The 26,634-nt window shown below is 44.1% G+C and overlaps 1 protein-coding gene across 1 annotated transcript in view; it reads right to left on the reverse strand.

The window, feature by feature from the left end:
• Positions 1–26,634, reverse strand: part of LOC142583630 (uncharacterized) — a 70,766-nt gene that overhangs the window by 25,026 nt on the left and 19,106 nt on the right. The window contains exons 6-12 of the mRNA XM_075694123.1: positions 20,802–20,919; positions 18,446–18,545; positions 15,037–15,142; positions 14,007–14,324; positions 10,101–12,213; positions 4,024–4,391; positions 456–631 (exon numbers count right to left, since the gene is read on the reverse strand). Coding sequence (XP_075550238.1) covers positions 456–631; positions 4,024–4,391; positions 10,101–12,213; positions 14,007–14,324; positions 15,037–15,142; positions 18,446–18,545; positions 20,802–20,919 — 3,299 coding nt within the window. The remainder of the gene's footprint in view (positions 1–455; positions 632–4,023; positions 4,392–10,100; positions 12,214–14,006; positions 14,325–15,036; positions 15,143–18,445; positions 18,546–20,801; positions 20,920–26,634) is intronic.

Raw genomic sequence — 26,634 nt, forward strand, 5'->3', positions numbered from 1 at the left:
AACCATAACCTATAACCTCAAAGTATAAGCTCCCATTTTCTTTCAAAATGCAAGCAAAAATTTTGCAGAACAACCTGACTGTCTATGGTATGAAATTAGTGCCTCTTCAGTGTCTGAAGATTTGCTAGCTAAGGCCACATTATGCATGCCAGGTGCACTAAACAAATGCTCTAGCCTGTATTATAGAAGCATCAGATTGCTGCCATTACACACCGTTAACGCCAGCACTTTTCTTCTTAACGAACAAAGCCTGGTTTCTGTGGTCGGCTCGTGTCCATGAAAATGGTTGTACAGATGTCTTTGGTGTCTCATGACTACATTAATTTAAAGTCACTGCACAAAATTGAGAAACTAACAGCCCAAGGCGCTGCTGCCCACACACACAATTAAGATTGTCTATAGACAACACTTACATGCAGTGAACTACAAACACTACTAGGTGGAGCCATACTTACAGTGCCTCTCTTCGCTTGCGAAGAGATTGCTGCTCGAGGCATTTCTTTTCCCACATGGCAGCCGCTTCCTTTAAATCAAGATTTGATTTCTTCATTTCTGCGGTCTTCTCATTCATTTCAGAATGAATTGAAGCAAAGGCGGCTTGGAGCTTCTTTGCAGAGTCCTCGTTGGCAGACTACAGAGAAAGAAAAGGAGGTACTGTAACTTGCACCACTCGGAGCCGTGGCTCAGAGCGGTGCACAGACCAAATGGTCTGCACCAGCGACAAGTTATCTTTTCGTCCATTTTCATTTCCCCTTGATTATTTTCTACATTTCGGTTTCAACCACAGCTAAATACCCCTATGCTTTCCTTGGCTTCACTGCGTGCTGGCTTTATATTATCGCGATAAAAGACCAAGCCCCTCCGTTTCCTTGCACCTCGTTCCTACATCTGGAAAGGCATCCATAAGTGTGCGAGACTTAATATTGTCGAATACAAATCGTATAACTTCAAATACAAAATATAATAGCACGCAACTGCATGTTAATCCAGAAAATTGAGTTATTCACAACATGTTTGGTCTCGCCAACCGGTGTACTATCATACAGTGTCAAATTCCTGTTAACTCAAAGCTTTACATTGGTTGTTGCTCAGCGCACCAGGCTTATAAGCCCAAAAGTGTGAGCAGTGCTGCAAAAGATGAGGGAGGTAAAAACTGCACTAACATACAGCCAAAACGTAGAGATTGTGTGCTGTGTGATATGAACACCGCTTAGAAAATAACTATGAGAACACAGTGTCCCTTCTTTTCCCCACGTATTGCATGATGTGCATGCAGGACTACTGCAGCACAGTGCTCATGACAAGCTTTTAGTTGCTTGGAAAAAAAAAGTTATAGCCCTAATTACACTTAATTTAACACATAGCAGACAACTAAGCAGAAACTCCACAAATAATAGTCATCAAAGTCTCATTTATCAAGTGTCACGGTGCAGCTGCCTCTGCAGAATACTGCAATTATTACTACAGTCGAACTCCCCTACAAAGTGCTTTTGATTCCCTGTTACAATTTTATTGACTGCAAGGTATCAATATTCCCTCCACAGTGAAATACATTCTCGTGAATTTCATTGTAGCGGGACTCAACTGTGCAACTTGTGGACGTAAGAATATGTCAAATCGCATGTCATTCATGCTTCCAGTACCTAACGTACATACTGTATCATGTTTTGGTTGAGAGTGAGCGGTACCCTGTGCGTAGTGGTTTAAAAAAAGTGTCACTTCGCTTGCTTGGCAATTAATAGCTTCAGGTCACAGACCTGAAGCTAAGAGCAACATAAAAGCAAAAGCTCAATGTCGCATCACGTTACATAACACATAACCATATCTTTCATATCAAGGCACTATTGGCACAAATGCGAGCAGTGACAGAAGTCTCTTTAGCCTCCAAGGTGTTGTCTGCTATGAATGAGATGGATTACAAGGATGTGTAATGCACCCGTACTCTTAGGTTTAAAATAGCACCTTTCAACATAGCACAATGTACACAGGCATCATGCTAACATCCATTATGGTTCACCCATCTCTCACAATGTCTGTACAAACCCCAGCTTTCAGTCGGTGTAGTAATTGGCAATCAATCATTGCAATAACAGTGGAGAGGCCAAATGAGCATGCAGCAGGTGGCTGGCACATTCGCTTAGCGAAGTCGCGTGGGTGGGGAATTGTGCAATACCTTGGTCCCAGTGATAATGTAACACTTGAATCCAAACTTCGACCCTGTGCGGTTGGGTGTCTGAAAACTAAATACTAATAAAGGTAATGTAATGCATGTAACCCAATCACCTGAAGCTTCAACTGCATAACTACTCTGAGAACTCTTCCACAGAAGCAGCACCCTCACTCAACGATCTTGGCCTCACTGTATCAACCTTCAGGTGGAATGCTCAAATCGAATTCAGAATTACTAGCAGCAACAATGACATTTATGTAATTTCTTGCATGCTCCTCAGACTTAAATAGGCTTGTACACATTACAGAGAAGCAACCGCTTACAATTACTTCAGCCAAAAATGTAATTGATCGAGCCAGCATTAGGGAGGCCTTTGCTCCCCTTGAATAAAATGACAGCAAATTTTCCCTGAAGAAGCACCAATTCCCTGAGTTTTCCTCGAGTATTTCGAGACTTTTCAATATACCCGAGAAGTCTCGGTTTTCCCGGTTGGCAGACACCCTGATACAATACTTTTATAAACACTGCACAAATACAGTAAATAGAACAAGCTGGCCTGGCTCTTTCAGTGCATTCCTTTGTGGCCTTTCACACATTAGCTTTACTAACAACTGCTTTTCTAAGTTTTTGAATTTTTGTTCGTCCCTCATTTTCTTGAGAGCATTTCATTTATTTCACTTTAAGGGCCCAAAGGCATCATTACATAAGGAGGGGAGCGGGGACTCATTCAGGGGTCAATATCAACTGTATTAAAAAAAAGAAAAAAATGCAGAACTGATCCAAAGAACATGAGAACAAGATACTGAGTAAGGAAACACCCTTAAAGCAGTGACACTGAAACCTCGATCAATGTGTGCATTGGAGGAAAGGGTGCTGTTCTAACACACAAACACATCAACGCAGACAGGGAAATTAGCGAATAAAGGTCAGGAATCATTCAGCTACACAATGGAAAAAGTGAAGTATAAACATGCTAAACACAAGCATTCTGACATTGTGGCACTTATGCTGCATATTAGACGTGCAAAATCATCGCGTGATGAACATACAGGCCATGTGACCTACCAATAATATGCTTGTATGTCTTAGTTGTAATCTAAATGCACAGAAACAAATTGTTTTCCTGGCAATCACTGCACCAATTTTTTACAAGGCTTGTTGCATTTAAAAGAAGCACTTAAAACCTAACTGTACGAAATGAATTTTCAATTTAGGCGATCAAGTTTATGAGAATTGTTGAATATAGCAAATTTTTTTTAAATATCCCTCAAGTTTAGAATACTGACTCAGCAATAAAAAAAAAACATTACAATTCTGTAAATAGCACTGCATACATCTAAAGTGCACACTGCTCTGAAAATATCACTAAGTGCGAGTAGGACTTGCAAAACTCTTGTGCACTTTGTAATAATTGTGCACAGGCTGTAAATTCATATATCACATTTGCCTGCTTGAAATGCTTTAAGCGAAATGCTCTATTTCAGAGAAATAACTTTACTGAATATCCTTGTTCTCTGTGCATTTAGCACATTTCAATGAGAAATAAACATTTCCTTCTGGTATTACGACATATCCTGAAAGCGTCAAAAAGCAAGCTTTATAATGGCAGAAACTTTCGAATGCTGCAAGTTTGAGGGTGTGGCTATTTTTTGTGTTAATGGTGAAAAAGATTGTTTATTGTTTAACTGTTCAAAAATGCATGATAACCTATTAGATTCTCTTTTGCTACTATTTCATTTGCTGGTGATTTGGTCTCAAAAATTGCTGTCCACACACCATTACCATTGTAGCAAGTTTAGAGACCTTATGGCCGCAAGGAATCTTGCAGCATGCAGGGAAGCCCAACGGCTCACCTTGAGCTTGCACTTGAGGCCTTCGTTCTCTTTCTCCAGCATTTGGACCTTTTGGCAGAGCTCATCACGTTTGGCAATCAGTGTCTGAAAGTCTCTGTGCTTGCTCGCAAGCTCAAGCTCGAGGCGCTCTTTCTCCTCAGCGAGCTGGCCCATATTGGAGGCAGAGGTCTTGCAGCCCTCACACTGGCTCTGCAGCTCTTCCAACTCTGCTTGCAGCCTCTGCTTCTCTGCAGCCTTTGCTTTGAGCTCGTCTATCTGCTGCCTCAGCGCCTCCTTGTGGGCATCCCGTTCTTTGACGCACTCGTAGTAGTCTTCCTCAGATTTCCTCCGAAGTTCCAGCTGGTTGTTCAGCTTCACCTCCAAGTCACCTGTGCATTGTGTAGAGTTTTTTTTTTTTTTTTTTCAATTGAAGGTTGATTGCTTGAGTTTAATGCCACAAAGCAATGCAGAGGCAGTTAGCCATGCTATAGCAGAAGGCACTGGATCAATTTTGACCTCCTGGGGCTCTTAGTGCTCCAAAAACATGTTTAAAACAAAAATATGGAAACATTGTATGGCAAAAAAAAAAAAAGTTATGAACCACCCACTTCATTCTTTGGAACATTGTGAGAAAAGATTGAATTGCAGCTTTCCTCCATTGATGCTGCGCAAAATTACTGTATACCTGCTTAGGCAGTATGAAAACGCTCAAAGCACTGTACTCTGAACTGAACTTTCTTGCACCACCTACACCTATACCCGTCAACCTGCAAACACAAAAAATTAGTAAAATCCCACGGCCACTATAAGGCTAGCACAGATTTTTTTTTTAGGCTTTAAAAGCACAGGGACAGTAAACTTTTTAAAGGGACACTAAAGGCAAATATTAAGTCGAGCTAAAGTGATAGATAAGTGCTCGAGAATCTCTAAGGCGTCAATATTATCGCGAACAGAGCCTTAATATTCGAGAAATTGAGGTAAATGCAGGACACGATTAGAGACTCCCATGGAACATTGCCCGATCACGAAAGCACTCCTCATTGAAATTCTGTCACTGGTACTTAACCGCTCGTTGCAAAAAACATCCTTGTAATGTAAAAAAATAAGATGCTGCTTCTTCAGTTCTATTTCATTTTTAGAAAAAAGAACTCATTGAAATTTTCCTTGACGACGACGCGGGCGGTCGACAGGTTTCGTTTTCGCTTGACTCTGCACCCCCCACGCTTTCGTGTTTCAGTAGTTTCGTTATCGCGTGGTGCTGCGCAGGTGTTGCTGGCTCGCAAAACTGGCACAAACTGCAAGTAGCAAAGAATTCAACGTCCATGCTATGTCGCAGGATGCCCGAATGGTCTACGCCACTTGACCGAAAAGCTGCTGCAGCGGTGAATCCGCCGCTCTGTCTTGGCTCGGTGCCGCCGTCTGTCGGGCACCGTTTTACTCACCGACGGCAGCAAAGGGTGGTGATGGCGTATGCAACTTCGCCACTCCCCCAGTTCAGTGGCTGGAGATTTAAATTTTAAAAAAGCTATTCGGACACTTCAAATGCAATTTTGTCCTAAACGAAGTCTTTTCTTAGCACGAAACAACCATTGCAAGGTTTCTGGAATGGTATTTAAACAGTCCCCGTCGACTTAGTATTTGATCGAGCAAGCTTTAAAGGGACAATAAAGGCACACTTTTGTTTTTTTTTAGGAATAGATACATGCTCTATTCACGAGCGCAAGCAGTAGCAAACTTGGAACAGCAGAGACCTACAAGCAACATTTCTTTTAGACCAATTTTCCAGCGACTCTGCTGTTCCAGGTTTCACCTGCTTCAGGAACTTGTCTCAAACTCGCTTCGAGCAGGTAAACCCTTGCATTCTTCTGCTATCAGAAGACTTCCAACGGAAGGTTCGGAGACATGAGTAAAAATTTTTTTAGGAGGACGATTTATTTTTCGTAAAACCTGAAGCAGCACTTGCAAAAGAAGCCCAAATTCGTAAAGTTTCTGGAAAAAGACAGCAGAGTTGGCATATACGCTCACTCCAGATACTGGTTTATTTGTGAATGTTCTTTCCGTTGCTGTCCCATTTCAGGTAGCAAACGACTATAGCATGTGTGTTGGAACTGCCAGCTGCTATCTAGTGTGAAAAATCTTGCAGACAAAAGAAGAGCCACTCCCATCTATGTTGTCAAAGAGCAAACAGGATTCACTGGCCTCTTTACGCTAGAGTTCCCTCTTGTAATTTTTGTTGGAAACTGTCACAAACCACAATCCCAGTAAAGCTTCACCGAGAGCAAAAGTAGTGGCAGTATGTGGCTGACGTCACTTGGCTATTCAAGGACCTACTATTTCACACACTGGAAAATTATATTCAAGGCAACATCTATAAACTTCTGCGAAGGAAGAATCATCCAGATGCATAAAAGGGCTGCAAAAGCTGATGGTTATACCATGACTGCACCACTGCTGCTGTTTGGGCTGGCAACAAATAGAACAATAAAATTCGTCCTTGCGCTTCTTTTCAAAACTAGTCTATGTGGTTCTGTGGAGAATAGCACACATCCGTATTACGATTTTGTACTTATAATTAGCACCTCAAACCAAGGAGGACTTGAACAGACACTCGAGATCCTAAAATTAGACAAGATGGCACAGAAAAATGCGCAGCACATTGGTGAATTTTAACTGCATAAAGTCTTGAGCACAAAGGGAAGCAAAAAGTACAAATTTTTTCGGGTAAATGTGCATCATTAGATAAAGTGTAAATACATATGCCAATGTTCACCACAAAACGATCTTGATCATAATAGAAACAGCCTTTCCCTCTAGTAAAGCTTTCAACTACTTGTGCAATATTTATAACCACTAAAGCACGGTGACTAGCACGATCAGTGCAACGTGATGCCTGTGCGTGCACTGCTATAAGCAGTCATTGCCTCGATGCTCCTGCTCTCGCGCTGTTTCGACTGCACAATATTGCCATAGATATCAGCAGTCAGGACCACTTAAAGGAGTCTTGAACCACCCCCTGGGCTTGGTGAAATAACAGTCTGCAAGTAGCATGCGCTGCTGTGAACATCTCTGCCAAGTTTTGGTGTCGTATGTAGCATGTGGAGCTCGCAAGTGGAGCGCAAAGCCACCTTTCTCTCAAGCGCTCTTTTTTTTAAGCAAAAGCCTGCTCCTCATTCTCTCCTGGACACTCTTTTGTAATAAAGCAGTTTTCCGTACGCAGCTGCTGTTGGTAGGTGCGGTCTGCTACATAGCGTAGATACTGTGGGGCCTCTCATCCGTGCTCTTGGGACAAAGGAACGACAGCACAGTCGTGCAAACAATCACAAGGGCATTTATTGCACCTTTCATAGATCAATGCCTGCTAGCCGAGTTGCTATCCACGAAACACGCCGATGGGCGCGGGACAAATCTAGAAGTTCGACTCACCGCGACCGGATAGCGAGCGAATATGTTCGCCCCATGCTGGATCCCAACGCCTGGTCGCTCACACGTACGGTCACACGAACGGTGGCGCGTTCGAAGGAGGCCACGCGAGACGGTCTCGCAGAAGCATGGATCGGTGCATGCGCGGGACATCCGCGGCGCTCGCCGGCCCGCAGCCCAAAAAGGAAGCGCCTTCCTTTTCCGCACCCAAGTAACCCCGTCGTGAGGTGGCGTTAGCAGCGCAACACTCGCGCCATCACTCGCACTGCGCTTCAACCACAATGACTGCCGCAGGCCCCAGGCCACGCGGCGAAGCCGCACTGCAGGAGACCGGAGCTATGCGGGAAAACAAGATATCAGGGGATGCGCGAGAGTTGCACATCCCCACAATACCGCGGCCACCGTGGGGTGCCGTCACAAGACCACTGGCTACGTGCATCACGGCTGACCGACAACAACAGCGTTTCGCTTACGTTTAGTGCAATGTAGGCACCAAAATCTGAAGTCATGGTGTCTATGTTAACATGCAGATTGAAATTTGAACTGCGCACCACGGTGACATTTAGAAGGTGGAGCGCTGTGGGCACGCCCCGCTCTGCTGTAGCCTTTAAAGTGCTAGGCATTGAAGATTGGATTGGGATGAGCACACTGGAGGCCGTACTTGATTGCCAACTCCACTTTTGCTGAACACACTGAAGGACTTTCTGCAGCGAAGCATTTCTGAAATAGCCCGTTTTCCCTACAAATACCGTTCTCCACTTTGAGAAAAAGTGGTTCAGGGCCCCTCCCAATTCTGGGGTTTTATGCAGTGTAACCACAATATGATTACGAGGCATGTCGTAACGGGGGACTTCGGATTATGCTGAGTACGCAGTACATGGGCATTCTTGCATTTTGCCCCCATCGAAATCTGGCCTGCCACTGCCGGGATTTGATCCCCCGGCGTTTGGCTCAGGAAAACAATGCCAAAGCCACTACGCCACCACAGTGGCTAATCAAGCCCAATCAAGCATGCGAGATGTAATAAGAACATTACAAAAAATATAATCTTGTGCAAACAGCCTTCTAGATAAGAATAAGTTTTCACAAGTATCAATTCGAGTTTCTGGGCTTGCTTAGTCAGTAAGCAGCATTTCACCTAAAAGAAATATTCTACATGCAGCAGGGACCCTACGATCTCACTTGGAAGACGTCACATTTATTAAGAAGCATCTGCAAGCACCGACTATACCGTTTGCAACTGACAAGTGCTGTAAAATGTTGCCTTTTCCTCGCATGCAGCGCTCTCACTCATTGCAACTGTACAAAAGAATTTTATACAATCAAGGATCTCAGTTTGGTATTTCTGGTCTACTGCGTTGTCTATTCTGGAGGAGGCAGCAGATGACAATCACCAATCACTAAAACTAACCTTTTTTTTCCCTGTATCTTCAGATCTCCCAATGTCTTCTTCATCTGAATTTTATATAATGATTATGGTATCACCTTGGCACAGCCCAAATAGTCCTAATGCTGGACATTCCTTATCGTAAAAATGTTTACAGATATGCTTCATTGGCCTGTGTCTTTTGCATTCCCTTTTGACTGTGAAGTGCAATAAAAAACCGGGACATAGTGTGTTGACCAGCACCTTTAGCAGTAACTGTGCACTTCATTCATAATGGCATGAAACAATCAAGATGGAAGGTGGGCTGCAGATATTGGAGTGGCACAGCTTTAAGCTCAGTGGTAACAAGGACAAACGCGATGAAAGCATTGGTGGTTGTCACTGGCATTTGGCTTTGCCATTTATTGTATTGTATTGTACTGTATTGGGTTTTATGGTGCATAAGCAACTCAGGCTATCATGTGCCAAACACATGGTATAATTTAATTCAAAAATTGGGTATCCTCAGCGAAAGTCCTTGTCCGGACAAGGACTCTGAGGAACCCAACAAATCAAATGGAGACCTCAGCCTTCTTCTCAGGACTGAGAAAATGGGTGAGGTGCATCAGAAGATGCGTGAAAAAACTGGGTAAGAATTTTTAGAATTAGTAGTTCTGTGATATTTCGTTTAGGATCGCTGCGTCTAAAAAAACTAAGAACAGATAAAGTTCATACAAGTGGGTTATCTCCTAAAATTAGACTGGGATTTACTTGCCACAAACTCTGCTCTTACAAGGTGCACTAAAAAAAAAACCTTATGCTTGAAAGGCTTTGTGGAACAATGGTCTCTAAAATTATATTGAAACAAGTTGAGCTGTGTTATTAAATTTCCCTTATACAATACCAAGAAAGCCACTCTTGCTGCGAGAGGAGAGATGCAAGACTGGTGGTGATGCTACCTTGAAGTTCGTGCACCAGTCCACCATGAAATGAATTTCGATGGCGTCTTCTGGGGCCTAGTTAGTTTTTATTTGTAAAGATGGACTACCATGAATTTTACAAGAGCCAGAAACTGAATTTAGGCCAGCTATGTGAAATCTGCAACATCACACTTGCGATCTAGCATTGGTGCTTCAAAAATGGAAGTTCGACCTTACGCTTTCTTCAAGTAACAAGTTTCTTACCCCAAAGTTAGAATTTTGAAAGAACACCATCAGTCCTAACAGACTTAATATCCCCTTAATTTTCGCATGTTCCATGCCTTTCTCAAGAAGTGCCACTCAATTAAAATAAATACTGAATCAACCTTTACCTATGCGATCTTCCAGAGCTTGGTTGTCGTGCTTCAGACGGGCATGCCCATCTTGCAGCTCCTTCACCTGTGATGCCATCCTGTCCCGATCACTGGCTGCTGACGCCAACTCCTGCTCGCGACATGACAGCTTTTCACTCATGTCCGCAAGAACCAGTTTCAGGCTGCTGCATTCCTGTTGTAGTTGCTCGGCAAGCGCGGAGAGCTGCATCTGCCTGTGCTGACTTTCCTTGAGCTTCAATCTCATCTCCTCAATGGTGCATGTGGCAGCCTGGCACTTTTTCTCAAGTGACTGCGAAGTGGTTTCTGCAGTCGCAAGAGATGAGTGCAAGCACTTTTTCTCAAGGTTGAGTCTTGTGACTAGCTGCTGGAAAACACCAACCTCTTTTTGCAGGGACTCCATTCGTCTGGTCACCTCACCAAGCTGAGACTCTCTAGCTTGTAGTCTCTGCTTGCAGTCAGTGATGAACGAGTCCAGGCCAGCATTGGCATTCCTGAGAATTTGTTCTTGCTCCTCAGAAGCACGCAGCTTTGTCCTGACCTCTGACACTTCCTTCTGAAGAGCACCACAGGCAGCACTTGTTTCAGACAGCTTCAGTTGCAGAATTTGCTTCTCTGCTAGCAAAGTATCAAGCTTCTGTGTGGTCCCCTCAAGCTTGTTTTGTAGTGCAATGTTCTTGTTGTTCACCTCTTGAACACTGGCTTCGAGCTGCTCCATTCCGAGCTTGGCTTCCTCAAGAGTACTCTTGATTGCTGCATTTTCACTATGGACGTTTTCATTCACAGCAACATGCTTGGCACATTCTTCTTTGAGTGCATGAACAAGCCCCGTTTCCTTCTCCAAGCGAACTTCGAGTTCAGCCTTTTCGGCTGCGCTGTTCTGAATGCACTGCTGAAGCCTGGCACATTCTGCAGTAATTTGCTCCACTTGTCTCTTCTGCGAAACAAGGTTATCGTTAAGCTCGTCACGAGAATGAGTAACCTCAGATACTTCGTTTACAAGCATGACATTCTTTTCGTTTAGTTTTACCAGTTCAGAACGAAGCAGTCCAAGGTCGGCCTCAAGCTTTCCAGAGTTCTCAGCAAGACTTTGCTTTTGTTCGTTCAGTCTGGCAACCAGGACCTCACACTCCTGTATCTGGCCCTGTAGAGAAGTTACCAGCACCGCATGCTGCTTACTTGTTTCATCGAGCTGGGCACGCAAGGAGGCGTGAGCCGCTTGCATTTCTTCCTTAATTTTTAACAGTGCACAGTTTTCTTCGGCAGCCACGTTAAGCTGGCACTTGCTCTCACTCAATTTGTGCTGAAGCTCGGAGCAGAGTGTCTCCAGCTGTTGCTTGGAGGCTTCAAGCTCCTGCGTCCGTGCTTGAAGCTGGTCTGCTCTGCTCGTAACACTGTTCAATTCATCTTGCACTTCGAGAAGTCTCGTTGACTGAGCCTCCTTCTCGCATCCAGCCTGACTCAACTGTTGTTCTAGCTCTCTGCAGCGAGACCGACTTGCCTCCAGTTCAATGCGCAGTGACGCAATGGCTTCTTCAAGTTTTATGCACTGTTCCTGGCTGACCGACAGTTGGGATGAAACTGATTCACTTCTTCCAACTGCGTCTGCAAGTTTCAGCTCCACATTCCGAAGTGTTGTCTCCAGAGCGAGCATCTTGGAATTCTGTTGAGACAAAGCATCCCGATGCTTCCTGTTCTCTGCCATGACTTCACGCATTCTTTCTGCCTGTGCCACCTTTTCTACCTCTGATGATCGTAAAGCTGCGTTCAGCTCAGCATTTGACTTGAGCAGCTCCTGGTTCATGGCATCAGAAGCGGCCGACTTCTCGTCAAGTGAAGCAATCTGCTGGTCCTTGTCAGCGAGCTGTTGGCGAAGCATTTCAGACTGGCTCGATTGAATTGAAAGCCGAGATTCGAGCGTGGCAGTTGTGGTCTTCGACAGCTGCAGCTCGTTCTCCAGTCCCGAGATGCGAATGTTCAGTTGCATGTTACGGTTGGTCAGTTGAGACATCTCTGCAACAAGAGTGGCCTTTGCTTCCTCCAGCTGCATTATGGTGGCCTTCCTGGCATTGCTATCTGCCTGCATCCTGGCTGTTGTCTCTTCCAGTTCACTCTGAACAGAAAAAATTGTGCACAAATGAAATGGAGGTAATGTGGAACTGAAGATTATGAAAAGCAGCAACCCTATTTGTCTTCACATGTTAAGTAGCATGCTTTGGCACTTTTGCACTGATAGTATGAGGGACGCATCACTTCAGCAAACAATGCAAATCAGTATTGTTATTCCCAATTAAACAAGTGTTGCCTGCATAAGACATTTAATTAATAGTTGTGTGTTATCTAACAGAATAATGTGAAATTTCAGGGCAGTTTTCAAAATGGCATACATCAGATACACATAATGGGTCTGAGGAAGGGAAGAAACACTGAACATGATCAGGCTACACTGTTTAACAGTTAAACTAAGCAGTTTTCATCAAACTAGACTGCCACAGGAACTGTACTCCTCCTGTTAGATGTGAAGTTGTTTTTAATTTCTTCCATCTCACACTATTGGTTAGCAACTGGTGACATTATAAGCTAGCACTTCCTGCATTAATTATGTGCCTTTGCAGAAATTTCACTGGTGCACTCCAGAACTCCAGTGGCAGCCATGCCCACTTTATCTGCGCACTTCATTGGCCCACTTTTCCCTTATTGGCCATTGCATTAATCATATGCGTATGCCACCCGCTTCTCTGATCTGCATTTGTCGCCAAAATGCCCTCAGCTTCAGCACATGCTCTGCGACATCCAACACGTCAGGCAATCTGCCAGTGCTTTATTGCCATTTTGAGAGCCCAAACAGTAGCCACTTGTGTGAAACGACCGTCGATACCACATAAGTGTGTGCGGTGGCACAGGTCTACCAGGCGTCATGACCCAGCCTGCAAAAGTATGTGCTCAAGCTACAGCAGTTTCTCCTAGAAGCACATTAAAGCAGCGATGGCCTTGTGGCTCACACAGTCCTGTGCCAGCCTCTCACTGAAAGCTGGGCAAGGCCTCTGACACAGCATTCACTAGGAAAGTAGCTGCATGGTAACTGCCACCGCAATTTTTTTGTTTCCCGAATACTTTTGGTTAGACAAACAAACCAGGATCTAACAATAAATAACAGCTAAACAATGCTGCACTGTTGATTTCAAAGCACTGCACCAAGAAAGGTTCATGTAAAAACTAGAAGTTGGCTTTACTGTAAGGTAACAATGCTTTCAGTGGCAAAAAGAACCACTATACAGTTATACCTTGATATAGCAAAGTTTGCAAAATCCTTAATTTGCTTTATTATATTAAGATTTTGTAGTATTAAAATCTTACTTTTTATGCAACTAAGTAGTTGGCAATTGATTTTTCATGCACGGAAGGGGCTGCAAAATTTTCCGAATTATGGGGTTATCAAAGAACGCAAACATGAATGAGAAAAAAGAATTGTTGAATTTGAGAGTTTGCAATGAAAGATACGGTTTCATGCCGTGTCGGCGATATCTTCAAGTCAGTGGTATGAAGTGAAGCCAGCCACGCTTTCGCACCCATTCCGCCCCCGCAGCTGGTAGTGTCACCCATATAGTGAAAAGTGTCGGCAGCAGGAATGTTTAGTCTTCCTCTTGCTTCGAGTCATCGAAACTATCTTACGCAACTTCCAATACAATACACATGGAACAGCAGTGCACCTGATGCCCCACCATCTCGACACAGCCACTCTGCACACAGGGCAGGTCATCTCTAAAACAGGGAGCACACTGGCTGCGGACATCCATGTGCATGCAGCCACAGCTGCACTAGGAAAGGAGACATGCACAAGGAGCAGCACGATAGACGGAACAAGCCAGCAGGGAAAAGGTCAAGACAGAAGCAATGGGAACTCGCCTGCAGCCGACAAGATTCCTGTTGCAACTTGGCGTTGGCCTCCTGCAGCTCAACCATGCGCAGCTCCGTGTAGCAGCTGGCTCGAGGCGATTGTGGCAGGGCCTGTGAGCCCCTCGGAGCTGGCTCCTCCCTGTTCGAGTAGAAGCTAACCAAAGAGTCCAGCTCTCGAGTCTTCGTGCCAAGCTCGCAGCGGAGCTCACCAACCTCGTATTCCACAGCATCAAGCTTGGTGCGGAGGTCCGATTTCTCGGTCAGGGCTTTGGATAGGTCTTCCTTGAGGCTGTTGCACTTTTCTTGAAGCTGGGACATCTTCTCACACTGCGGTAGCAGTCATAGGGCAAGAACTTGTCAGTAAGGAAAACCTTGCTATCTCGGTCTCAGCAAATTAATAGAACAGGGAAACTATACTCCATTTCGTACATAGCAAGCACCACTACGAGAACTGCTTTTACAGATACCATTCGAGACCAAAAAATAATGTGTTACAGAAAGATGCATCAAGCAATTCCATCATTGGGTTCTGTGCGTTTAGTTAGCAAAATGATGCAATTTTTTCATGGGAGGCATTGCAAATCTGAACCTGCTTACGACGAAATGCGCTATGAAACACGTTATGTGTAACCAGTTGCCACAGCGCATCAACTACGATAACCAAAACAGTGTGTCACATAACAGAAGCATACAAGTGCACAAATAATGCACAATTTGATATAACCTCACATCCACAAGTAGTAGTTATACATTCGAATCCTGATAATTAGAACTTCATGGGACTCCAAAACTGAATAAATGGAGTTTGAATTTCTGAATGGAGGACTTATGTGCTGTGCTGTGATATGCAGCACAGACCAGGAGTATGGCTTCACTGCACTGTAGCATGTGCTGTTAAAAAGCCACACTCTAGGTAACATTTTTGCTGCTGTGAAGCTGTACCTTGAGGTGAAACCACCATATACACCCGAGATCTTGGCAAAAACAAACCTCATGACGAACAGGGTAATACAGAAATGTGCTTAGAAACACTACTTGCCTCAGCCTGCAGAGAGACATTCTGCCTGATGACCATGTCGTAGTCTTCTCTTATCCGTTTTAAGGAGTTGACTTCATCCTGCAGGAGCTGGTTTTGTGCCGAAGTTCTAGAAGAAAAGAGAAATAATGGAACTGTCAATGGCTGCAGATCTGAACCTGCTTACGACCATATGAAACACATGCAAGACCAGTGGCCACAGCATATTAGGCGACCGATGTTACAGGAACTGTTCTAGGAACTAAACAAAGTTACACATGCCGTTATACACTTCCCACAAGACAAAGCACACATACTATCATTGTTTTTTGCCAAACGAATCTCCATAGAAACTTGAACAATTGAAAACAATAGGCAGGGTGTCTACCAAGTTGACATTTCCAAATTCCCCGAGTTTTCCAGGCATTCCCTGAGTGCCTTTGCAAAATTCCCTGAGTGATGCAGAACTATGTTTTATGTGAAAACGGTCTGAAACCATATCGCCCGATGCCATCACTCTCTAGTAAGCATATGAAAAATTTAAAGAAAAATGACTTAGTCCAATATGAATACTAAGGAGTAGTGTTTATGTTATTCAAAAAGAGAATAGAAGGGAGGGATTAGTAAAATGCACAGCAAATAAGAGGTCTTTGAAAAAAATTGCAAATTGAGTTGGACATTCTCAAATACGAATAAAAAGGAGATGCATAGAAAAGCAAATATTTTTGAATATGAGCTATTTCTATCAACTGATGGCAAGCTCATTGGTACGAGGCCCTAACTTCGTCACAATTGCGATTCTCTCTCAACAGATCGTAAGTCAATCTCAACTGTCCCGACATACTCTCAGCCCGCGCACGACGCCTCAGTGTTGTGTTTCACTGCTTTGAAGATTTTATTTTGGTTTGGATGAGGGACACCTGCATCTCGGCATCAGCCAACACTGTTTTTGGAGCTCAAGCTCCTTCAAATCGGCGGCAGCACGCTTCCTTTCCCGTTCATTCCTCAATGCGTAGGTCCTTTCTGTTCTTGTCCTCCTTCCGCCACTTGTTTGTTCCACGGACCATTTGAAGCATCTTCTTGGTCAGTTGCACAGTCCACGTCCGATTTTTTTAACTGCCTAGGGGGCGCAAAAACATCCGAAAAATCGGCCGGTTGGAAAAATTAATTGCATGCCATTTACTGCCCTTAAGGGCTCAAACCGCCATAGGCACATTCGAAAATGCTCTGAAGGCCTGTCGGTACACGTATTAGGCATATCGGTGCTCATACTACCACAAGAGGTATCGGGTGCACACGTGTATGATTAAGGAATACATGCTGTCCCACAGCAAATAGCCCCTTCCGACACTTGTTATGCTTCACTGCAATACTTTTGCATATGCTTCACCAAGTAACATTTGTGTACAGAGGCGAAGCTGACTTTCGGGAACCGGCATTATGCAATGCATCGTACTTTCCAAGCTTCTAAGCCAATCGCGAGGACCACAAAGGCGGAGTCCATGCCATTGCTGACAGCAGTGAATTCTTTCAATAAAAAACACGGCATCCAACGACAAGCTTCATAGCGAACGTCGAAGCAGCTAGGCCTAGCGTTGCCGCCGTGGTGGCTACAGCTCCAGTGGATCTGCGTGGAAGAGCGCCGGTTCAAGGCGGCAAGGTAATCAAAATGGCAGTGGTGGTGGCTTTGATAATGCCATTTCGGACGTGCGGTCACGGCGAAACATCTGGAAAATAGGATGGCGAAGAGTTCTTATGTCCGAAATTTCAGACGTTCTGATACATTGACTATAGGATGGTGGTGCCGCGAAGCCGTCCAAATTATCGGGAATTCGGAAAGTCTGTCGTTGACTGTGCACTCGCAACTCCTCCAGCCGACGACTGGGAGTCAAAGACGATTCATTATGATTCCCGTCTGTTACTCGAGCCAGCATTACTTCGACTTTCGACCCTTTCAATAAAATTACAGCTAATTTTCCCTGATAGAAGCACAAATTCCCCGACTTTTCCCCGAGTTTTTCCAGACTACTCAAAATCCCTGAGAATACCTGGTTTTCCCAGTTTTCCCAGTTGGTAGACACCATGAATAGGTTAAGATAGATTCAGAAACATTTTGGCTTTGAAGAAGCCTGTGCGATTTTACAGTATACAGTAGAACCTCATTCATACGTTCTGGAAAAAGAAATGCAAGGAAAGCCAGGAAAGTGTACAACCCGAAGTCACTAAAAAATTTAGAAGTCTCAGCTTGAGTTAACACCGGCGCAATGTGAACTGTTGCACGAATTGTTTTAATGTGAGACGCCAATGCAGACCGAGCTGGTGGCGTCCCGAGCTGCCCGAGACGCGTCATTTTTGCAGCTTCAGATAGCTTGCACTCCTTGAATTCAATCTGGGTCAACAGCTTCTTTGCTCAGGGCATTTTGGTGGAAAGCTTTACCATGCTTAGTTTGGGAAACAATGCGGCTTGAAATGCCGACACACGTCTAGCTTGGTGGGTCTCAAGCAGCCCAAGGCACACTTTGCTGTTTTCTTTCTGCAGTGTTTTAAGACAGCGCCAAGAAACAAACATTGAGCTCGCGGACAACACTGGAATACGATGCTGCGAAAGTCAAACATGACACTCACTTCGCATCACCTGTGGCAACAAATGGCTGCGCGTTTGGTTTATCACCTATTGAAAGGGTGAAGTGCAGTACGCTTCAAACGACACTACACCACAAGTGCTGCGAAAGAGACAGGTGAAGATGCTTATCACAATAGGGTTTATGACAATAGCTGCGAATACAGGGTGTGAAGACCTGTGAGGAGATTTACTAGTGCTGGAAGAGGGAACTGAGTGCGTGCTGACCTTTTCACGTGACAAGAGAGGATAAGTACTGTGAGAAAGCTAGAGTAGCAGGCATCTACTGCTCTCAGTTGCATGTGCCGCATGCCCTTTCCTTGTTTACATGGGATCTAGTGGGTGGAGAATGCACCACATGTTTGCTGTATGGTGATGTACTGGACGTGGGTGCCAAAAGGTAGCGTTTTCCAGGAACTTATTAACCGGTAAGAATTTTTTTTTTAATCGTGACTGTATTGTCTTCTTTTTGTGCTTTATTGCAAACATTTGAGCCAGGACAGTGCGAAATGGGAACGTTCTACCTTACAGTATGGTGCACTGTTAAAAGGGAACACTGATGTGTTCAACCGGTTTAGTAGCTGGAAGTGGCAACTTGAAGCTACGTTAGTGCACAGCACAGTTGTGTAAAAAGGTGCCACAAACCACAAGTCTCCTGCTGCAATGTCAGGCAATCGTACACTTGCCAGAGGAGGAAATTCACATGAACTCTGCACTCGCGCATTCTCTTTAACATCGGTGCACACTGTACACGAGTAAGAGTGCATCAAGCAAAATAAGAAAACTGACAATAGGTAAAAGAACACTCCGTACTCTTCCATGTTTTTGTGGAGCAATTCAAGGCTGCTGGCGTCACTGTAGGACACCGACTGTAGAGCATTCAGCCTTTCCTTCAGGCTGTTGATCTCTCGATCTGTAGATGAAAAAAAAAAAGAAAAAAGAAAGAAAGAAATGATATAATCTAAAGATGTGGATGTACTTGTTATAAAAGAATCATCCATCTTGGTACTGTTAATGCTAACCACAGGTTGCAAAATCACAGCATATCCATTTGAAGCTTCTGTGGTACAGACCACTACGAAGGGCACATTCTTACATCAGCAGCCTCATGCCATGTCTCACCGACAATGCCCTGCTAGCGTTGTTTGCAATGGGGCTGAGCACTTGGAAGGAGTGCTCAGCCCTATTTGGGTGACAAAATATAATAGCTTCTGCACTAGGTGTTTGTCCAACAAGCTCTGAATTTCACTTGGAGATTCTGGTGCAACTGTCCAGTTGTCAGGTCTGATATTGTCACCATGCCTCTGGAAAATGAATCTGTCTGTGCTTGCACAGATGATGTACTTGCTGGCTTTAACAACTGCTGGCAACCACAAAGCTGTAGGCCTAAATTTTTTCACGAGAACCCAAGAACCAGGGCTTGGCAAATTATGAGTGGATGCTCCTTGCCTTGTTGCATTTTCTGTGAAAGTTGCTCTGCAACGACGCGCAAGCGGCCACATTGCGTGGTGTTTTGTTGTATTTCGCGGGCATCCGCAGTAAGCTGGAAAACATTAATACATGATAGATAGAAAGACAGACTGTTTCTTCGGATGTTTTGCAACCCGCTCTGCAACGTTCTAATTGGAAATTTTTACTAGCTTCGTTGGTTCAGAAGTCTTAATTATTCATGACTAATTATACAATTAAGCAAACTACAAAAAAAGTGTAATGCACTACATACAAAAGTCAGCAACATGCATTTAGTCGCGTCATCTTAGAGTGCACCAGCATATCTTAACTCTGGCTAAAGTTAGCTGAAACACCCTGTATGTGCCAGATTTCATTAGTATTCATAGTAATCATAAGTGTACAAGGTTATTCTTATGGAATTGTAAGGAAGTTAATAAAGAAAACAGCACATTATAAAGTTAACAGAAAAGGTACTTGGAAACAAGTTATAAACAGCAAGAGAACATAACATAGCACAATGCTGTATACACATTACTTACTGTAACAAAAAGCAAAGAAACTAACAAACACTGCAGTTGTTGATATATAATTAGGTACCAATTCAAGTATAAGCATCTCTTGGTCATAAATACAAATGTCATCCAAAACATGGCCGCACAGCTGAATAGCTTGCTGCAAGGCAACTGAAATCAGGAGTGCGGCTGAAAGAACTGTGACGCTCCGATGAGATTACATGAACAGTGTGAGGTGAGAGAAGGTTGGGAAAGGAGGAAGAGTGGTTGCATGTTTGCCAGAAGATATATAAAGAAAGGAGGTCTATTGTTCCATGCAACTATAAGAGATAACTTGTTCAGAAAAGACCATCCGTCACAGCTGAAAGAGGAAATTGCAAAATGCTTTTGCAGAAACAGTTTACAATAAAGGAGTACCGACAAAAATTTTGAGTCTTTTTATATTATAAATACCTACGATATAGTAATCATTGCACCAAACCTTGTTTGCTTCAGTACATGACCTAGTGAGCAGTACAAGTAGATTTTCAGAAAGCAGCGAGAGGGGCATAACTTCAATGGCTGTCACATCATCGCACAAAACTGATGCGCACACCGGTGCGAGAGATTTGTTACTAGCTGCGCACATATTTCCTCTAGTGTGGTCGGGGCTTAAGTGGGCAAAGTATCCGGACAATAAGCTGTGCTCTTCCTGCAAATTATCAGCAAAGAAAGAAGAGGTAAGACTAACAGTTTTTTTCTACGCTTTTAAATAGAAAACGCACGAGTATGACAAAGGCAGCATTTGGCCATCAGTGACAGCTGAGGAAGACTGGCAGCGCAACTATAGTGGCATAACACCATAGAGGCTGCAGTCACAGTCCCAGTACGAGCAAGCACAGAAGCAGCATGGTCTGCGCATAGCATGGTAAGCAAAACTGCAATGACAGCTCTTGACAAACATTGTTTATGCCTAAAATGTTTGCAACACAGACACATTGATGGCAATGTTGCGGGGTGCTGCACACTGCGGTTGACTTCCCACGCACACTTTAAAATTGAATTTAAATACCTTTCAAGCTACACTCACTATGGACATTTTGTAGATATATGTGTGCGTGTTCCCCGAAATTGATCTTTCAAGTTATTTCGACTACATGCTTAAAGGAGTACCGACACAAAATTTCTATCAGTTTGCATGCTGCTAGCACAGTTTGACACAATACCTTTGCACTTGATGATGTCCTTGAGCCTGGAGCCCTCACAGCGCAGCTCGACGTTGGCCTGCTCCTCATCGTTTATGTGCTCGCGCAGCATGCGCATCTCCTTCACCTGGTGGGCAGGCTGCAAAGGAAGACAGCACACAAGTCGCAGGTTCGTTTGATTTGTGGGTTTTGTGTCCCAAAGCAGCACTGGGGCTATGACATGCCTTAGTGGAGGACTCCAGAATAATTTTGAGCCCCTTTCTCCAATGTGTACGAGCGCTTTTGCATTTTGCTGGCATCAAAATGCAGACACCGCGACAGAGTGGTGTATGTGTTGTATACTCCGTCGCGCAAGTCGTTTGAAAACATTGTGGAAGCTGCAGGACTCCTTAGCCAATAGGAAGGCGGAATTCTTCTCTGGATGGGTTATTTATGTCGCGTCGTCTGCTCAGTGGCTTCCGAATTCACGGTATTCGACTTGCATGTGCAAATGTCTTAACATATTGCGTATTGCAGTAACGTATCATGCACCAAGAAAGAAAAACTCTCTAATGCTGCAATCAATCGCACAGTTGTATTCGGAACTTTATTGCGCAGCACAAGAGTGTTGCCTCGTACCTTCAGCAGCGCTGCAGACAACTTGCGAGATGGATTACAGGCATGCATTCCAGAGAAGCGACAGATTGCAAGCCCTGTGTTGACCATTTCGTAGGTATCAGGTAATGCTCTGAAGGCTAGAGCGACTTGTCTGACTGCTTGCATTCGCGACCCAGACGATAGTGAATCGCATATGAAATAAAGATATGCGATGTGTCATGCAGTTCAATACAAGAGCGAGTCCCATACCTCTATGTTGCAAAATGAGATTTACTTATTACACTAAAGCCTTCACAGATCTGAGCATAGTTAGCAACGAATTAGGGGAGCAACGCATTGCTGTGACCAGCGGTCATGGTGCATTGTACACTGGAAACACGAATATATGAAGTAGTTATTCTGTAGAAGATGTTGCAGATCAAAAACAACTGCACTGTGGGACACATGAGGCGAGACTTCAGACCACATTACTTGGGTATCTTCTGCACGTAGCCCACCAAGTATAATGTACACAAATCTCATGCCCTTGTTGAGCAGAACATGCAGCATCTTCCTATTATCATCAAGTTGAGAGGGAGTAATTCATACATGAATCTGATTAGTGTAGAAGGATGGAAAGTACTATGCACAGCACGCTTTAGTGAAGAAGCCCTTCCTGCTTTCTCAGAGTGTCACTGACAAGACCCGGTGAGGTTTGCAAAGGAAAGCTTCGCCGGGTCTTCATGTTAAAAATAAGGGGAACCGAGGGCCTCAGTCTCTTGTCAGAAACAACTGCATGAAGCCAAAAGAAAATGTTGGTATCATGTGGCTGATCAAATTAAACTACACAAGCAAAGCAATATTTTCATGAACAATGGTTTTAAAGTATGGCTTGAAAATTGGGAAGCTGAGGAAAAAAATACTGCTGCAAAGACTTAGAGGGCCCCTCACAAGGTCTGGCCATTTTTAGTCGACAAGGACAGAGCACACAATGAGGGCCAACGATCGTGTCTGCAAAGTATTACATTGTTACCCTCCGCAGAAAGACCTGAAATTTCAAACCGAATGCTGTTTTCCCTTCTCCTCGCGGCCACCGCACTCCAAGCAGGAGGACGACGTATGCGCCTACGTACAAGTGTTTGCACTGCGACATTGTTTGTAGCGACATGTGACCGAGAATTATTCAAGGCAACACCTCTTATTTCTGTAATCTGTAACTTGAATAGATGAACTAAGGTTTAGCGAAATAATAACATGCAAACTGAATGTCTGCATGTTTTTTGTTTTACTTTGCACTGCTGTAAGAGAGATGTACTTATATTTCGTGTGATTGATCCCACGTCATTCAGTTGCACGCGCAAATACCGAAACTCGTGTTACCATGTTCCAGCACGGGATCACGCTCTGTGATCCACTTATGTCAGCCTCAGTATTAGTGTTGCACTGACTTATACCGCTAGTTAAGTGTCCGTGTACACAGCGTGCAAAATTGTGCACTGCACGAAACGGGACAATCAGAACAGCTCACGTGCGACGCCGTCAGCGGAAGTGTGCCGCAAAAAAAGCGAGGAGAAAAAAAAAATGAAGGCGGGCCTCGTGACGTATGAGTTACGCGATCCTTGAGCTCCGGTATGGGAGAATGCAGAGAAGGAATTTCGCTTGCGGAGGCTAGTGGGGCGAGTGGAGAGTGTCGCTTGGCAGTGGAGCTCGCCTCCTAAAATCATCGGTTCGCGGCACTAAAATATTTCTATCTCGGCTATTAATGAGCGGTTTTGAAACATTTTTGCAGCAGAATGCTCTCTAGAGGGCACTTAACTTCCAGCAATAACCAAAATTTGCTATGAGGCCTGGTGAGGGGCCCTTTTAAGACAAAAAAATGAAAAAAGCGCTTATTTCACAAGGCAACCCTTCAAAAAAGAAAAAAAAAATGTTGCAGGGAAAGAAAAAAGCCAAACATTGTGCTTAGCATAATTTAGGTGGTTTACCATCCAAAACAGACTGGCTGCAAGAGGGACCTAATAGAGGGCTCCAAATTGATGTTTACATAATGGGTTTCCTTGGCATGCACTAAGGCTTAATTACAGAAGCATTCGTACAACCTGTTTCTGTTGGATAAGGGCTGCTGCAGCCAGCAATCAAACTTGCAATATGATGCCCGGCAGGAGAATGTCAGCCTCCAAGCCACAGTGGCAGGTACTATTGAAATTTGTGTTCACAATCTTTCCTCAACCAAAAACCTACTGGCAAAAAATTTGGAACTTTGCAGTACAGTTGAACCTCCTTGAAGGGACCCTGAAACGCTTTTGACGATTTTCTACAAACGTACTGAGTCGTTAGAGTCTGTCCTTCTGATCATTAATTGACACATCTGAGTGCTCTGCGTAAAGCGTGTAATTTATTACAATGTTTTAAAAATGCACATCGCTGCCAATCACAGCGCACTGCTCGGCGGAATTTTAAGCCGCCCATACCCATATGACCGAAATCACCCATATGACGTCAGTGGGGCGAGCTATCCGATTGGCTGACCAGGGCGCGTGATCGATAATTTTGCCAACTTTATGGTAAACAAATGATCTTCGTAATAGTTGGAATGCTAGTTAATTTGTTTTTATAGAAAGAAAGTAGCATAAAGAGAATGCACAAGAACAATTTTTCAGTACACTTAGGCACTTCCGGCACACAGCAAGTGTCGTCTGCTTGTGTTACAACGTACTCCATTTTGACGAGAGCTCCGCGGTCAGAGTTGGTCTCAGTCTTTTTGCGAGCACTACGATTCGACTTTGTTGCCTTGTGGACTGCAAACGTAGCGACTGGCGATATGTCAAGCTGCGACATCGTGTCCCTCTGCAAGGCAGCGTACGAGCGAACTAGCTGCTGCGCATCGGACTGCCGCTATACGATCGGCGCCAGGATTTGCGCGTTTGTGGCCGTCACTTTACACCGGAAGATTACTAACGCAATAGCGTTTCGCGAGTCCCGTATTAGGGCAAACATAAGCTCAAGGGGACATGGTCTGGCCGCTTGACTGTGCTGTAACGGGATGAGCCGAGATGAGCTGAAGGGCACATGTGAATGGTCTGCACGGTGCAGCCACCTGGTGGCATAGAGCTCAACCATACACAGTAGCAGCAACGAAGCGTATTCTTCTTTGCTGCTGGTGCGTATTTTTCGCAGGAGTGTAATCATCAACACGTTGTTTTTATAAATGTTTAAAATGTTTTACACTTGGTTAGAGCAATATTAGCGCTTTGTTTGGCTGGTTAAGCGCTGCGCCAACAAGTGTCTGGACCGTGCAGACCGATCAGGCCGCTCACGTACGTCTACGCCAAAGTTCCTTCATCAGCTTGAGTTTATGCCTCCAGTCATTTGCCGAAATGACCAGCTTGCCTGTGGTTAACTGAATACCAGACACGTTCGGCGCTACGACAGAATGCTCGCAACGCAGGCTGCTTCGATAGCTCTCGCTTGGGGTCGACAGCCAAGCGGCTAGCGGAGAGGTTTCGCGCGGGCGGGCTCCAAAACAACCGGAAGTGGACGATGTGACGTCGCATCGTGACGCGTGACCAGTGAAGGCGGAGCTTAGCCCGCTCGCTCGGCGAACGAGTTGAGGAGGAAAAGCGTGGCTGGGGAGGAGGGTAACTTCTAATCGCTTGTAGCTCCATTAATACGTAACGCTTCACTTAAATTGTGGTGCGAATGTTCTACTTAAGCTGTACCCTACGCGTCTACAAAATTTGTCAGAACCGTTTCAGGGGCCCTTTAAGCGGTGAAGCTAATTGAAAGATTTTTTTAAAATTTGTACTAGAGATTTCAAAATACTGCCATTCGTAAAGTCTTTATGTAGGTTGCAAAGATGTCAGTTTTTGTGTAGCTACTATAGTTTTTTTTTATTTACGTCCTACACAACTATAAAATATACTGATCTTTCGAGGCACTTCCTTGCGTACAATCTTTTCACAAAAAGCATTGTGCTATAGCTAATTTAGGTTGTTGTAGACCACAAAGTGCTGATATCTATACAAACAGCATATACAATTACTGGAACTATGAAAAAAAAAAATGAAACAAGGGACACTAACACACACAACCCCATGAAACCCATGACACAACCCATGAAACCCCATTCACAACCCCATGAAATGCAACCTTGTACTTTTGCAACTAATGCTGAGAGACATTTCAAGATAATATTGATATGTACTTGAAATTGCAGCGTATGTATACCAAATTTCATTAGTATAGGACAAATATAAGTGCACAAGGTTATTCTCATGGGATTGTGAAATAAATTACTTGAAGTGAACTGATATTTCTTTTTTTTGCATAGCTCCACTAATTATACGTGCAGTTTGGATAGGCACTTTGTAGTCTACAAAGAGCTAAATAAGCTACAGCACAATCGTTTCCATGAAACTAATACACAAGGAAGTGCCTCCACAGGTCATTATATTTTGCATTTGCATAGCCCAAAAACAAATGTCGCAGCTACACAAGAGCTAATGACTATGAATGAATGACTATAATGACAAACTATGAATGGCAGTATTTTCAAATCTAGTAAAAGTAAACTTATTTCCGAGTGGCAATTCTTACAGAAGTATCTTTATTACATCCTATATATTACATAATATCCGAGACAGTGATATAGATCAGTTGCACTAGCAGTGGTGAGAATTATATTTGCGTTATATCCATGTTCGCCATTATCAAGGGTCGACTGTATATAATACAAGAAAGGAAAGTGATGAATGCTTACAGTATGCAGCGCGGCCTGGAAGAAAAAAAAAAGTAATTTATACCCTTAGAAATCATTACAAATCAATAAAATTGAACCAGTATGGTGCTTAATGTTCCAAAGTTGCCCACCGAGTTGTAAGGAACGCTTCTGTGGAGGGCCCCAGATTAATCATGGCCAGCTGGGGTTATTTAGCGTGCACCTAAATCTAAGCAGTCGAGCACTTTTGCATTTAGCACCTGTTGAAATGCAGCTTCCGAGGGTGGGCATTGAACTCGTGACCCCGTGTCCAGCAGCCGAACACGGCTACTGTGCCACCATGGCAGGCCCTAACAGGTCAGCTTGCTTAATGGTAGCTTTTCCATGGGCAACCGCAATTTGGCTGTGGTCATAACATCAATGAACATTTACGAGGAAAAACAGTTTGCGTGTGGTCCAATTTGCTGCGTGATGCTGCCATTGGTAAAAGTATTCAATTGCAATGCTTTTGTATTTGTGTCTCGAAAATGCGACACCGACGAGAGAACTATTTCAAATTTC

This window comes from Dermacentor variabilis, chromosome 5, assembly GCF_050947875.1.
Source record: "Dermacentor variabilis isolate Ectoservices chromosome 5, ASM5094787v1, whole genome shotgun sequence".
Lineage (NCBI taxonomy): Eukaryota > Metazoa > Arthropoda > Arachnida > Ixodida > Ixodidae > Dermacentor > Dermacentor variabilis.